Source organism: Schistocerca americana, chromosome 2 (genome assembly GCF_021461395.2).
Source record: "Schistocerca americana isolate TAMUIC-IGC-003095 chromosome 2, iqSchAmer2.1, whole genome shotgun sequence".
Classification (NCBI taxonomy): domain Eukaryota; kingdom Metazoa; phylum Arthropoda; class Insecta; order Orthoptera; family Acrididae; genus Schistocerca; species Schistocerca americana.
In genome coordinates this window covers 703247943-703261899 of record NC_060120.1, presented here as the reverse complement: position 1 = coordinate 703261899, position 13957 = coordinate 703247943, and the positions used below count along the sequence as shown (strand labels likewise).

Below are 13957 nucleotides of genomic sequence, written 5' to 3'. Positions count from 1 at the left end.
TCAGTTCTGGAATCTGGGCAGGCCGGTCCACTTCAAGAATGTTACTGTCAACAAATAATTGCCTCACCGATGCTACTATATGACGAGGTGCATTGTCATACTGATACACGCAATAACTGTCTCCCATGTGTTCCTCTACTGTAATGATGTAAAATGTGTTCACATCCTTCAGCATTAACCGTTTTCTTAAGATCAGTAAGGTGACCACACTTTCCAGTGGCGTAGCTATTGACACAAATTCAAGGGTCTCTCAGCAATCATTACAGAAATGTGCAGCTGATAAGGAGCTTCTCGACAATTGTACTCCATTCCTTTTAACTCTCTATGCACAGTCATAGGGCTGGTTGCGAAGTCATTGCGTTGGACTGCTGGTTGCATTTTGAAGCTCACGAATGATTCTTTCTTCTGATTTTACAGACACCCTCCGCAGTAAGGTATGGTGCCTGTCCATCAGTACGTGAGGTCTACCTTTTCTTGGATAAGCTGTGGTTGTTTCTTCGCGTTTCCGTTTTACAATCACATTTCCAGCAGTGAACTTGTGCCACTCTGGAAGGGCTGAAATGTCCTTGATGGACCTATTACTCAAGTGGCGTCGAAGGACTAGTTCACGCTCGAAGACACTGACCTTTCCTGACCAAATTGGTCTGCAGTTACTGCTTCTGGACAGACAACTTCATTCACACTGACGTCTCGTGTGTGTAGTAAACTTACATAGGGGAGCTGATAATGTACGTGAAACGTTTGAGACCCTTCAGTGTCACTACACTACTGGCCATTAAAATTGCTATACCAAGAAAAAATGCAGATGATTAACGGGTATTCATTGGACAAATATATTATACTAGAACTGACGTGTGATTACATTTTCACGCAATTTGGGTACATAGATCCTGAGAAATCAATACCCAGAAAAACCACCTTTGGCCGTAATAACGGCCTTGTTACGCCTGGGCATCGAGTCAAACAGAGATTAGATGGCGTGTACAGGTACAGCTAGCTGCCCATGCAGCTTCAACACGATACCACAGTTAATCAAGAGTAGTGACTGGCGTACTGTGACGAGCCAGTTGCTCGGCCAGCATAGACCAGACCTTTTCAATTGGTGAAAGATCTGGAGAATGTGCTGGCCACGGCAGCAGTCGAACATTTTCTGTATCCAGAAAGGCCCCTACAGGAACTGCAACATGCGGTAGTGCAATATCCTGCTGAAATGTAGGGTTTCGCAGGGATCGAATGAAGGCTAGAGCCACTGGTCGTAACACATCTGAAATGTAGCGTCCACTGTTTAAAGTGCCATCAATGCGAACAAGGGGTGGCCGAGACGTGTAACCAATGGCACCCCATACCATCACTCCGGGTAATATGCCAGTATGGCGATGACGAATACGCGCTTCCAATGTGCGTTCACCGCGATGTCGCCAAACACGGATGCGACCATCACAATGCTGTAAACACAACCTGGATTCATCCGAAAAAATGACGTTTTTCCATTCGTGCACCCAGGTTCGTCGTTCAGTACACCATCGCATGCGCTCCTGTCTGTGATGCAGCGTCAAGGGTAACTGCAGCCTTGGTCTCCGAGCTGATAGTCCATGCTGCTGCAAACGTCGTCGAACTGTTCGTGCAGATGGTTGTTGTCTTGCAGAAGTCCCCATCTGTTAACTCATGGATCGAGATGTGGCTGCACGATCCGTTACAGCCATGCGGATAAGATGCCTGTCATGTCGACTGCTAATGATACGAGGCCGTTGGGATCCAGCACGGCGTTCCACGTTACCCTGCTGAACCCACCGATTCCATATTCTGCTAACAGTCATTGGATATCGACCAACGCGAGCAGCAATGTCGCGATACGATAAACCGCAATCGCGATAGGCTACAATCCGACCTTTATCAAAGTCGGAAACGTGATGGTACGCATTTCTCCTCCTTTCACGAGGCATCACAGCGACGTTTCACCAGGCAGCAGCGCCGGTCAACTGCTGTTTGTGTATGACTCAATCGGTTGGACACTTTCATCATGTCAGCACGTTGTCGGTGTCGCCACCGGCGCCAACCTTGTGTGAATGCTCTGAGAAGCTAATAATTTGCGTATCACAGCATCTTCTTCCTGTCGGTTATATTTCGCGTCTGTAGCACGTCACCTTCGTGGTGTAGCAATTTTAATGGCCAGTAGTGTATTTTGCACTGTTTTTCGTAGATCAGAAAAAATTCCTTAATATAAGAATATGGATGTATAATACAACTTAAGGAATATTATGTATCTCAATGAACCAAAAATAATTACTGGAAGCAAAAACATACCTCTTCCGAAAGAGCAGTCTTTTCGTCCAACACGAGTGTGTATGCGTCCACATCTTTTAGGAACTTTAGTAGGTCGTTAGAAGTTTTCCCTGTGTATCCTAAATGTTGAGCAAACCGTATTGCTCTGTCTGTTGCATTCCTAGAAAATGCCCACGGATTTAGTGCTGACCCACTCATTGCTATAGCATTCTTGTAAAGACCTGATGAGAAAAGAAAGTTACCAATTACTTGTTGTAATCACACGGAGTGATAAAGCAGACAGTCTTTTATTTTAATAAAATCATTTCCTTTGAGTCTAACAGACTATTATGAATAGACACTGAATTTTTTATGTATATTAATATCAGTTACTGTACTGCCTATCCAGTTATGCATTTTTGTGTATTATAGTCCCTACATCAAGTGTATTAAATTAAATTGAATCAACCAAATATTTTAATTTTACGTTTTAGAGGTATAATGACTGATGATTTACAAAAAATGAAAATAGTGTATGCATATGACTTTGACTGATGCAATATCATGCTAAAGGCTGCAGACACAAAATAACGTTTATTATTTTGTCGTTACTCCGAAAAGAATGGATATTAAACAGTCTGGTGTATTTCGATCGTTTACTGTTTAAAATGAAGAGTGTATCGCTCCGATAAAGAATTAGTTGTGCCAAAGATTCAGTTTAACACGTAATTACAACAATGTTATGATGCATTTGTAAGTCAATAAATATATCGTGCATTTATGCGGTTAATATTCTTTTGACAATAATAGGCCATAGTTCAAAAGACACTGCTCTTTTATTTATCAATATCTTTTATGACAGTTGTATAAATGGATAAGATTCAAAAAATAACGCAGTATGTTTCATTCCATTCTTGATATACTTCAAAATCATTTGACACGTATAAATTATAAATGAAATAATTCTCTTCCTTTGAATTGTTAATGACACAGAACTAATGCCACAGCTAAACGAACTCACATCAGTGATGGCAATATACGTAACGGTGCACCTGAGACGTTAATCACTGTCACAAAACTCGGATGATGTGCTCTAAATTTTAAGCCCCTACTGGCGTGCCATTTTAAATGTTAATTGCCAGTGTTGAGTTTTAGTGAGAGACAACATCCCTATGATACTGACAGTCTCACGATATCAAAAAATGGCTCTGAGCGCTATGGGACTTAACACCTGAGGTCATCAGTCCCCTAGAACTTAGAACTACTTAAACCTAACTAACCAAAGGACATCACATACATCCATGCCCGAGGCAGGATTCGAACCGGCGACCGTAGCAGTCGCGCGGTTCCGGACTGAAGCGCCTAGAACCGCTCGGCCACCACGGCCTGCCCACGATATCCAGAGAGCATTCCGTAACATGTCCTAAGACATTCGGACATACAATGACAACGCAACACCAAGGAGGAGTTGGTAAGCGTGTTTCTACATCAGAAAGATGAAGTCTACTAAAATTTCGCGCCAGTAGCATAATAGTGGCGCTACTAACGCTGCTATGAGGATCTAATTGAGGTTTGTTATAAATACACATTGTAAAAGCCGTGAGCGTTACCCACCGTTGAGATTGGAGTCGGTGAGATGATTTTAGTCAAGACTGCCTTCAAGGCGACAAAGAAGCGGTTATCAGTAGCGCATTGAATCTGAACACTGTCTTGTAATAGGGCTACGAGGAGCTGGATCCTTCTCCTGCGATATTGCAGAAAGACTTAGCAGGAATATATCCACTTCCATGATTGCTGGCAGCGGTGGTGACGATAACGTTCAGTCGAGAGAAGACCGGCTCTAGACGGCCACGCGGCACTACCGGGAGAGAATACTATCTTGTTGGCTTGACACAACGAACTATTACAAATCGGTTACAGCTCCGAAACCGACGCCCTGTAGCGTGATCTTCACTGACACCAAACCGCCGTCGTTCGCGACTTCGGTCGTGCCAAGCCATAGCTCATTGGAGAGCACGGTGGAGGTCTATTGTGTTTTCTTATGAACACTGGTTCTCTTACGGTACCAGTGATGGCCGTGCGTTCGTTAGGAGACTAGCTGAGGGTCTGCAAACAACTGGTCTGCGTGCTAGACACACTGTACTTACACATGGAGTTATGATGGGGTGAGATTTCGTATGACAACAGTAGCACTCCCGTGTTATACCATACACCCTTGCTGCAGAACTGGACGTGAGTCTGGTGATTCCACCCGTCGTGCTGCGACTCACGAACAGATTTCCAGAGGGTGTTTTCCAACTGAATAACTCTCGCCCACACACCGCTGCTGTAGCCCAGCATGCTGTACAAAATGTCGACATGTTTCCTTGGCCTGCTCGGTCGCCACGTCCGTCTCCAGTCGAGCACATGCGAGACATCATCGGACGAAAACTGCAGCGTCATCCCAAACGGTATTAAGTTCCACATTGACCGACCAAGTGCTACATGTATGGATCTCCATCCCACAAAACTGACATCCGTCTGCTATACAACACAATGCAAGCACGTTTGCATGCCTGCATTCAGTATTCTGGCGGTTACACCGGTTATTAATGTACCAGCATTTCATCTTTGCAATGGCTTATCTCACACTCACCTGTGGTCCTGAAATGTTAATCACTTAAATATGTCACCTATATCAATGTATTCGACAATTTCAATCCTCCACATTAATTATCGTTTGGTGTCACGATCTTTTTCTGTCAGTTTATATACACATTTTAAATAAAGGTTTCAAGCCCATAACCTATCAAAATAGCAATGGTGGACATCAGTTTACATGCCTTTGCTCATGGGAGACAGGATGTGGTAATGAATAGATGCCCCTCCAGCACTTTGTCCGAAGATGGTTACTCTATCTGGATCTCCACCAAACGCCGCTATGTTCCTCTGTACCCAACGCAGAGCCTCTGTCTGGTCCTTAAGACCCATGTTCCCAGGGACCACCTCATCGCCGGTACTCAGGAAACCTACGGCAAAACACCAATACTTGTAGTGAAAGAATAAGCTGAAACAACTGGTGTATTTAATGCCACAGCTTCAGCTCATAATAAGTTTAAAATAGATTTTTATAGAACTAGAAACAGCAGTAACTTGAGTACTTTTTGGAACAGAGTTCTACATAAGGAAATTAAGCAAAAATTTTAATTTTGGAGGTTCGTTGCAACTGCCTTCTTCGCCAGAATATGACAGTCTGATATGAGGTCATTGGTCACGTTTCGCAGGAGCTTGAATTCTACCTTATTTTCAAATCTATACTAATTACCGCAGTTGAGTTAACCTAACACATGAATCCGAAAGCTATAATTACTCTTTTGACTACAAATAGTGGTCAAATTTAATGTTACGGAAGACACTTGAGACGAACAGATGAAAGCTGTACAGTACGTTAAGCCACATCTTTCATAATTTTAACAATCTCATTACTACAATATTAACTACAGTAAGAAATAAGACTGAAGGTAATCTTGGCAGTGATCAGTCTTGCTTTAAGACCTAAGGTAATACATGCATCATAATAATAACAGCAAGAAACTAATAGAAGTAAGAAGGTTTATATGGCTTGCCTAAAAGAAAGCTTTTAGTGAAGTATGTTAGCAGCAACTTCCCAACATAATGAAAGAAACAAGTATAAAGTATGAAGACAGAGGAGTTGTTTGAAGTTTTTACAGGGAAGAATGCGCAACTGCGATATGCGTGCATAACGAACAGGTGAAAACTGAAGGGAGGTAATTCAGGGGTCCTCACAATCACCTGATTAAAGTACACACACACACACACCGCTTTACATCAAACTACAGAAAAATTTAAGAAAACATTAAACAGACATGTTCCGGAGATAATAATATACTCTTGGCGGAGAGTCTGAAACAAGCACATCAGATACTCACTGAGACAAAAACAGACTAAATAAAAACAAAATTACGTTATTTGTAGGCAAATATGGAATGCTGATAGTTTGAGAAATCATTCCAAAAGTGTGAAAAAAATACTGTCTTGAGAAGTAAGACAGCAATAGTCGGTTACATGCGGAAAAGGGCATTTAGTTGTTCATCACAAATTTAAGATATTGCCATTTTTGAAAAACAGAAAATTTCTGATCAAATAAACTTAGGGCATGGCAATACATATGGTGAGGACTTTTATATGTGCTGTAATGCTGAGTGGTTGCGCAACGGAACAATTTGAACAGCAGACAATAACAGAAGTAAGGCTCTGAGCGGCAACTAGGAAATACTAAGAACAGAGTGAGTGGACAGAAGTCAAAGAAGTGTTGATTTGAATGAACAATCTGGCTTATGTAGTACTTCAACCACTAGTACATTAACGACGATGGGTTGTGTATTAAAAGTGAAGACGGAGGGAAGAACGGCAAGAAACAATAGTAATGGACGACACTGGTTGAAGTAAATGAACAGCTGGTTCAAGAAAGACTACTTAGTGATAGCATGTAAGCAAACATCTACCGCAACACGCTGCACGTAAACAGAACACGATAAAGGGAAATGTGTCCAAACGCACTGGTGTGGCCAACTGCAGCTGTCGAAATCGACCTACATTGCTTCGCGTAAAATAAGAACAGTAATAGCGATAACATATAAAAAAACGGAAAAGACTAACGTAGCCGTTATAAGAAAGCACGTTCAGCTTCGTATAACGGCAGGTCCTGTATATTCTCAGAGGTGCAAGACTTGTTCTGGAACAAGGCTCATTAGTGTTAATTTAAAAGCAAAAATCGCATGATTTCCTAATATCGTAATATTAAACGAGAAGGTTAGGTTAGTTACCTAGTAGTCCCAGACGATAATTTATGCTGACAATTACGACATCGTTGTCCACGAAGTAGTTAGGTATAGTTCCGTGACCGTATCCTCCTGTAAAGCATCCACCGTGAATCCGAACCATCACCGGTTTCAGAGTTGCATTTTGTAAGGCATCCTGCACAAACATACAAACTAACTTAATTCCATTGTATCATATAGTATGCAAATAAAATGTCACACATATGTCCTCATTGTCACTTTGCTTATAATTTAGTCTTAAAAACCGAAGAAGCTTACATTTTAAAATTTATCGAGAAGGTCTACATTAGTAATCTGATGGGTGACACCCAACACGCAAAGGATAGTAGGTCTCTCATAAATGAATGATTCCTCACATAATGAAAGTGTCCATAACCTTTACATGTCGTATGAAAACATCTATACAAAGGAATACTTGGTAGAATAAATATCCGTTGAAACGCTAGAGGCGTTCACTATTTATATTCTACCTCCTGCATTCTACATCCCTCAAAAGAAAGGTCAACAGAAATGTGTTGCCCGGTTATGAAGAATGCCCGATTCTTTGAACAGAAAAGTGTTACGGGAAAAGTTAGTAAAATAAATGTAGCTCTAGTGAGAAATTATTTACTTTTTGCATCTCAAACATTTACCGTACATTTACACTTGACTACTTTATTTTCAGTATGCAGATAAAAGCTCCAATCCACTACACCAACATGATTTACTATAGATTTCTTCGTCGCCACAGGCAGAAAATTATGTATATTTACCACAAATTACGACGTAGACAGTAGCTTGCAGTTATTGTGCTAAATTACTGTACTTAACTGCGATGTAATACCTACCCCTGGTCCATAGACGTTGAGGTACAGACAGTCTTCGTCACCGGACACCTCGTTATCCCTGTACTGTGGGCACTTGGATCCCACCTGCAAGGCGTCCCGAACACCAGACCACGCTGCTTTCGGCACCGGCGGCTGGCGAAACAGAAATGTAACTATAAATCTAAAGTACATTGTGAGCTGTCAGCCGGAGAACGCGTGAGAAATTTAAGTAAAACAAAAAGAACATGTGACTGAACCCTGTGAAAACGCAGATATGGTGCACAGAATAGGAACAGTACGAGTAGCAATTCTCTTTGTAACTGCAAATTTGCCGAATAATTTGCTTCATCATCTCTATGTCGTCTCGTCTGATTAACGATTTACAAGCAGTGACAATATTGTGATTCTGTACAAGTGATTAATGTTACTATGCATCGATGTTATAGCTTCCATGAACTGGAAACAACAGCCATCCAGTTGCAGAATATATGTTTACAATACATTCTCCATTGTTTCGACAGTTTTGAAACTGTGTTCTTGAGAAGCTAGTGTGCATACAATAACATACTATTTATATTCTGTCTAGTACATGTGTGTATCATCACCACTGAAGATACATGATTTAACAGTAGTATCTCCGTACTGTAGAGTCTGTCTTTTTAAAAGACCCCACAACATTTAAATACGTTTAAATACGAAACGTGGCATCGGCCCGTACAGAGTGTAGGTAGCCACGGCGCCGGCGCATGTCACTACATGTATTTTAATTATGATTAATTGGACGACACGCAAATGTATTAGACTGAGTCAATGACCCCCACATTTGATGTAGATAATATGTGATTCTACGTACAATATCTGCTGAAGAAAACCTTTTTTTCGAAACTGACGAAACCATAGTCATGGTTTAGTAAATCAATTTCTTGCAACCGGTTGTCTGTTATTTACAACCCACCGAAACTCTTGCATGCACAGGTGATCAAGCGCAGGCATGTTTAAATCATCCATGTTACGCTAACAACTGGCACTGAGAGACGACGCTTTGGTTTCTGGAGCACACACTCGATAAAATACGCTCAGAAATCAAATTACAACGTTTTCGAAAGGAAATTACCACATGTCTAGCGTTTCGTCATCGGCGTTTTCCCCATAAGAGTTAGACGTTATCGACCTCCAGATTTTTCTTCATTCCAGTCACACGGTCCTCTATTTCTGTCTTCTATAGATTACTGGAAGTATTTGTCCCAACTTAGCGCTGGTCCTCCTCTCCTTCTTCCCGGCGGCTCGCAGTTTAAAGAGGAGGAGATTAGTGTTTAACCTCCCGACAAAATCGAGGTCGTTAGTCGGCGCACCAGTTGGGTCAAAGAAGGATGGAGAAGGAAAGTGGCGGTGGCATTTCGAAGGAACATCCCGGAATTTGCCTTAAACTATTTAGAAAGATGACGTTATACGTAAATCAGGATGGCCGAACGTGGGTTTTAAGTCTTCCTCCCGAATGCGAGTCCAGTGTGCTAGCCACTGCGTTACCTCGCTCTGTCGCTCCTGTCCTTAGCCAACTGTGATTAGGCATTCTCTACACGTGTCCGTACCCCTGAAGCGCTCTATTCTCAGTAGTTTTTGTTATGCAATACATTCTTTTCATCCGGCTCCATACCTTCTCATTCCGTATTCTATCATGCCACTGTAACTCTTCATATCTCATATAGTCTCTCTCCACTGTTTTCATTTTCTGTCTAATTTTCCTTGTTTCAGGTCACATTTCAGCTCCATACAGAACTATTGTCCCCGCAATCTGTGAAATATGCTTTTCTTAGTGCCCAGCCGAATATAATTACTCCATATTATCCCATGCAAAGCTTCAGCAGCTCTCAACATAGGATTATAGAACCAACTGTTGCAAATAATTGTTTGCTACATTGACCTACGTTTCGACACCTCTAAGGATGTTTTCATCAGGATGAAATTTTGAGAAACCCTATAAAATAATACATAGAAAAGGATGAAAATTATGACGTACAAGGGTTACTTACGTTAAATTACATTGCGAGAAACAATTGTCAGAATTAAGAGCAGATGTGCTCAAATAAAGAAATAAAACACGTAGCCTTTGGCACGTGTGCCTAACAGGGAACATCAGATTGATCGGCCCAATGGCTTAACATTGCTGCCACGAAAGTAATACAACTTGCGAGCCTGCTTTCGTAGTTCTCTTCACCACTGGTATTCTGGAATTAATATACTCGTCACATGTGACGCAGTTATCTATTATTGATCGAAAAGGTTCTAGCTGCTGCAGGATTTTATTTCCCCTTCTCCTTTGTTATTTTTCACCAAATCGTAATCCATACATATACTGTATTTTCCGTATTTATTCCAAAATCCCATTTGCTACACTCCTTTTTAAGTTTCATCTGCGTGTATTCCATATCATCTTCATTTCGTGGGAATATTGCCTGGTCATCCTCAAATAAAAGAGAGTGAATGTTATCATCACCAGTCTTTATTCCCATGCCTGAGCATTTCCTGTACCAGCCATTGACTGCTTGCTCCAAATAAATACTTAGAGTAAACTGGTTTCCAATCATAATCATTACTTTTGTGTTCATGCATAAATTTATCAATGCGAATCCACTTTTCTCTAACATTAAGCCTTCTCATTCCTTCACATCCTAGCCGAAGACCACTTCGCAGCCACTGAAAGCCGGTACTTCATTTTCTATTTCCTTATTCAGAATACTAGAGGACAGCCCAGCTGTTGCTGGGATAACACTTATTCCTCTATAATTGGCGCAGAACTTCCTGTCATATTTTTTGTATATCGAGGAGATAAATGGCAAATACCTTTCCATTTTCTGCCCCTTATACTTTCCCAAAGATTTTCTATGTATGTCTTACTATCACACTTTTTCCTTACTTCGGAAGTTCTGCTGCTGTATTTCCTGGTCGCGGGGCTTTACTTACTCATGCTTTAGACAGCGCTGCTTTCAAATCTTCCTCCTATATTTATGTGTTGTCTACTTCTCCTTTGTAGGTTTTTACTTTTTTCTTTTATTATGTAGGTATAGCTCTATAGAATGAAATTGAGGAGCAAATGTTCGTGGTGATGGAGCGTGTCAGCAAGTGAAATTAGAATGGAAAAGTAATAACAGATAAGGTAAAATATTTATTAATCCTAAAAAGACAACCAGCTGTAAGTTTATATGAACACAGTCAGCAATTAAACATAGGAATTAACTTAATTTTTCAAGAAACTCCTCGACACAATAGAACGAGTGACCCAAGAGAAAACTCTTCAGTTTGGATTTGAAAGAATGTGGACTACTGCTAAGATTATTAAATTCTTCTGGTAGTTTACTGAAAACTGATACAGCAGAATACTGCACCCCTTTCGGTACAAAAGTAGGAGCTGCTATCCAAATGCAGACTGGATTTCTGCCTAGTATTAACTCAGTGAAAGCTGCTAGTTCTTGGCATCAAGCTGATACTGTTAACAAGAAACGATATTAAAGAAGATATATGTATCAACGTCACAACACAGACTAATGGACAGGGATCTACAACAGGTTTGCGAACTTACACCACTTATTTCCCGAACTGCCCGTTTCTGAGGCCAAAATACCCTTTGAGAGTGGGAAGAGTTACTCCAAAACGCAACACCGTACGTCATAAGCGAATGAAAATCTGCAGAGTAGACTGCTCTTCGTGTCGAACTGTCACTTACTTCAGATACTGTTCTAGTTGTAAAAGTGGCAGCATTAAGACTTTGAACAAGATTCTGAACATGGGCTTTCCATGACAGTTTGTTTTTCTGAACACCTAGAAATTTCAACTATTCAGTGTCACAACTCATATCCCCATTGTTTGTAATTGTAACATCAGGTTCTGTTGAATTGTGTGTCAGAAACAGTAAAAACTGAATCTTATTATGATTTAGCGTCGGTTTATTTTCTACAAGGCATGAATTCATATCTTGAACTGCACTACTGGAAACAGTGCCAGTGTTACAGACAACATCCTTTACTATAGAGCTATTGTCATTGGCAAACAGAAATATTTTAGAACCACCTGTAATACTACAGGGCGTATCATTTATATAAATAAGGAACAGGAGTGGCCCCAGCACTTATCCCTAGGGCACCACCGATTTAACCATGCCACGCTCTGACCCTACATCATCGCCATTCTAAGTACCGTGGAGAATGACAGTTTGCTGTCTTTTCTGGAAGTAAGAGGTGAACTAATTGAGTTACTCGTCGTATTGGATTATCGTCCAATATCTGGAGCAATATTTTGTGATGAATAGAATCAAACGTCTTAGCTAAATAAAAAATAGACTCCTAGCTTTCGAAACCTTTTGTTTATTCCATCCAGTACCTCACAGAGAAAATGGAATATAGCATTTTCAGTTGTTAAACCACTTCTAAAACGAAACTCAACATTTGACATCAAATTGTGTGAAATGAAATGATCGGGTATCCTTACGTACACAGCCTTTCTATAATTTTAGCAAACACTGATGGCATAAAAATAGGTCTACAGTTTTCCCCATAATTCCATTCTCCCATTTTACAAAGCCACTTTACTACTGAGTACTTTAATGTTTCAGAAAATTGACCATTCTGAAAGGAAAAATTACAAATACGGATAAGTACAGGGCTAACATGTGCAGCACAGTACTTCAGTATTGTGCTAGGTCCTCTCTCATATCCATGACAGTCCTTGGGCTTCAGTGGTCTAATTACTCAATCCATCTCCCCCTTGTCAGTATTCTGGAGAAATATTTCAGTTATCAGTCTCGGAAGGTTATTTTCGAAAAGAGCTACATGATTTCCTGTAGAAACTAGGTATTTATGTAATTGACCACCTATTATCAGAAAGTGATTGTCAAATTCTGTACATACATCTGACTTATCAGTAACAGAAACATTTTTACTGCGAACTGGTTTTTATCCTCGACCTTATGGTGATGACCAGACATTTCCTTTCCGATTACCACGTGGTTTTAATTTTGTCCTGTGAATTAGCTATTCAATTTGCGTACCACATACTATTTCCTTTCCAATTAATTTTTAAGCACCTTACAGTAGTGACTGAAATGCTCGACTGTAGCTGGTTTGTGACCAATTCTAACATTTTGATATAATTCCGATTTTGTTCTACATGACATCCTTAACTCACTAGTCAGCCATGCAGGCTGCCTTTTGCTGTTAGTAACCTGTTTTGGACATTCAAATGGAAAGAAACTTTGAAATAGAACCAGAAATGTATTAAGGAAAGCATTATATTTGTCATCTGTGTTATCACCACCACAAATATCCTACCGCTCTTGTTCCTTTACGTATCTCAGAAAGCGCTCTATTGCCGTTAGATTAGCTTTTGTACATAGTTTGACGATATATATAACATTTATTTGAGTAAAAAAACTTTTAATGTCATATTTGTACACCCTGGTCTGAAAGGGCATTCATTGTTTTACTGACAGGATGCACATCTAATAACGAAGAATAAATGAAAATATGGTCTACGGTTGTGTTACTGTTTCCCAGAACCCCGGCTGGAAAAAAATATAGTATGCATCAGATCATATTAATTCCGCGGATCTTCCATCTTTTTCTTGCAGTCACACACAGAATTAATATTGATGTCAGACGTACTTTCTTGGTACTTCGTGTAAAGTAAACCAAGAACCCTCTCTAGTTTGAGCAGAAATGCTCGAAGTTGAGGCAACTATAAATAACTATAATTAAAAGTTCAGTTTCAGTAAATGTAACCGCTCGTGCACAACATTTAAATGCCTGTTCAGTGCAGTGCTTTGATACATCTTTGGATTCAAGTTGAATACCGTTTTTTACGCACATGTTCACTCGCCCACTCCGCAAACAACTCCTTGAAAAACAGCCAGCTAATCTGTATCGTGCGAAAGAAAGCCTCTGAAGTGTCGCATTATTGAAGTGGTGCTCTGATATACCAATAATGTCAGAATCAATATCTATAAGCAGTTCACCAACTTTCTCTAATACCAGTCCAACCACATTCCCTACAATAAAG

The 13957-nt window shown here is 40.4% G+C and overlaps 1 protein-coding gene across 1 annotated transcript in view; it reads right to left on the bottom strand.

The window, feature by feature from the left end:
• The window catches only part of LOC124594358 (esterase FE4-like), a 158286-nt gene that overhangs the window by 130982 nt on the left and 13347 nt on the right, over positions 1 to 13957 (bottom strand). Inside the window, exons 3-6 of the mRNA XM_047132726.1 lie at positions 7931 to 8062; positions 7089 to 7239; positions 5085 to 5270; positions 2305 to 2504 (exon numbers count right to left, since the gene is read on the bottom strand). Of these exons, the coding sequence (XP_046988682.1) occupies positions 2305 to 2504; positions 5085 to 5270; positions 7089 to 7239; positions 7931 to 8062 (669 nt within the window). The remainder of the gene's footprint in view (positions 1 to 2304; positions 2505 to 5084; positions 5271 to 7088; positions 7240 to 7930; positions 8063 to 13957) is intronic.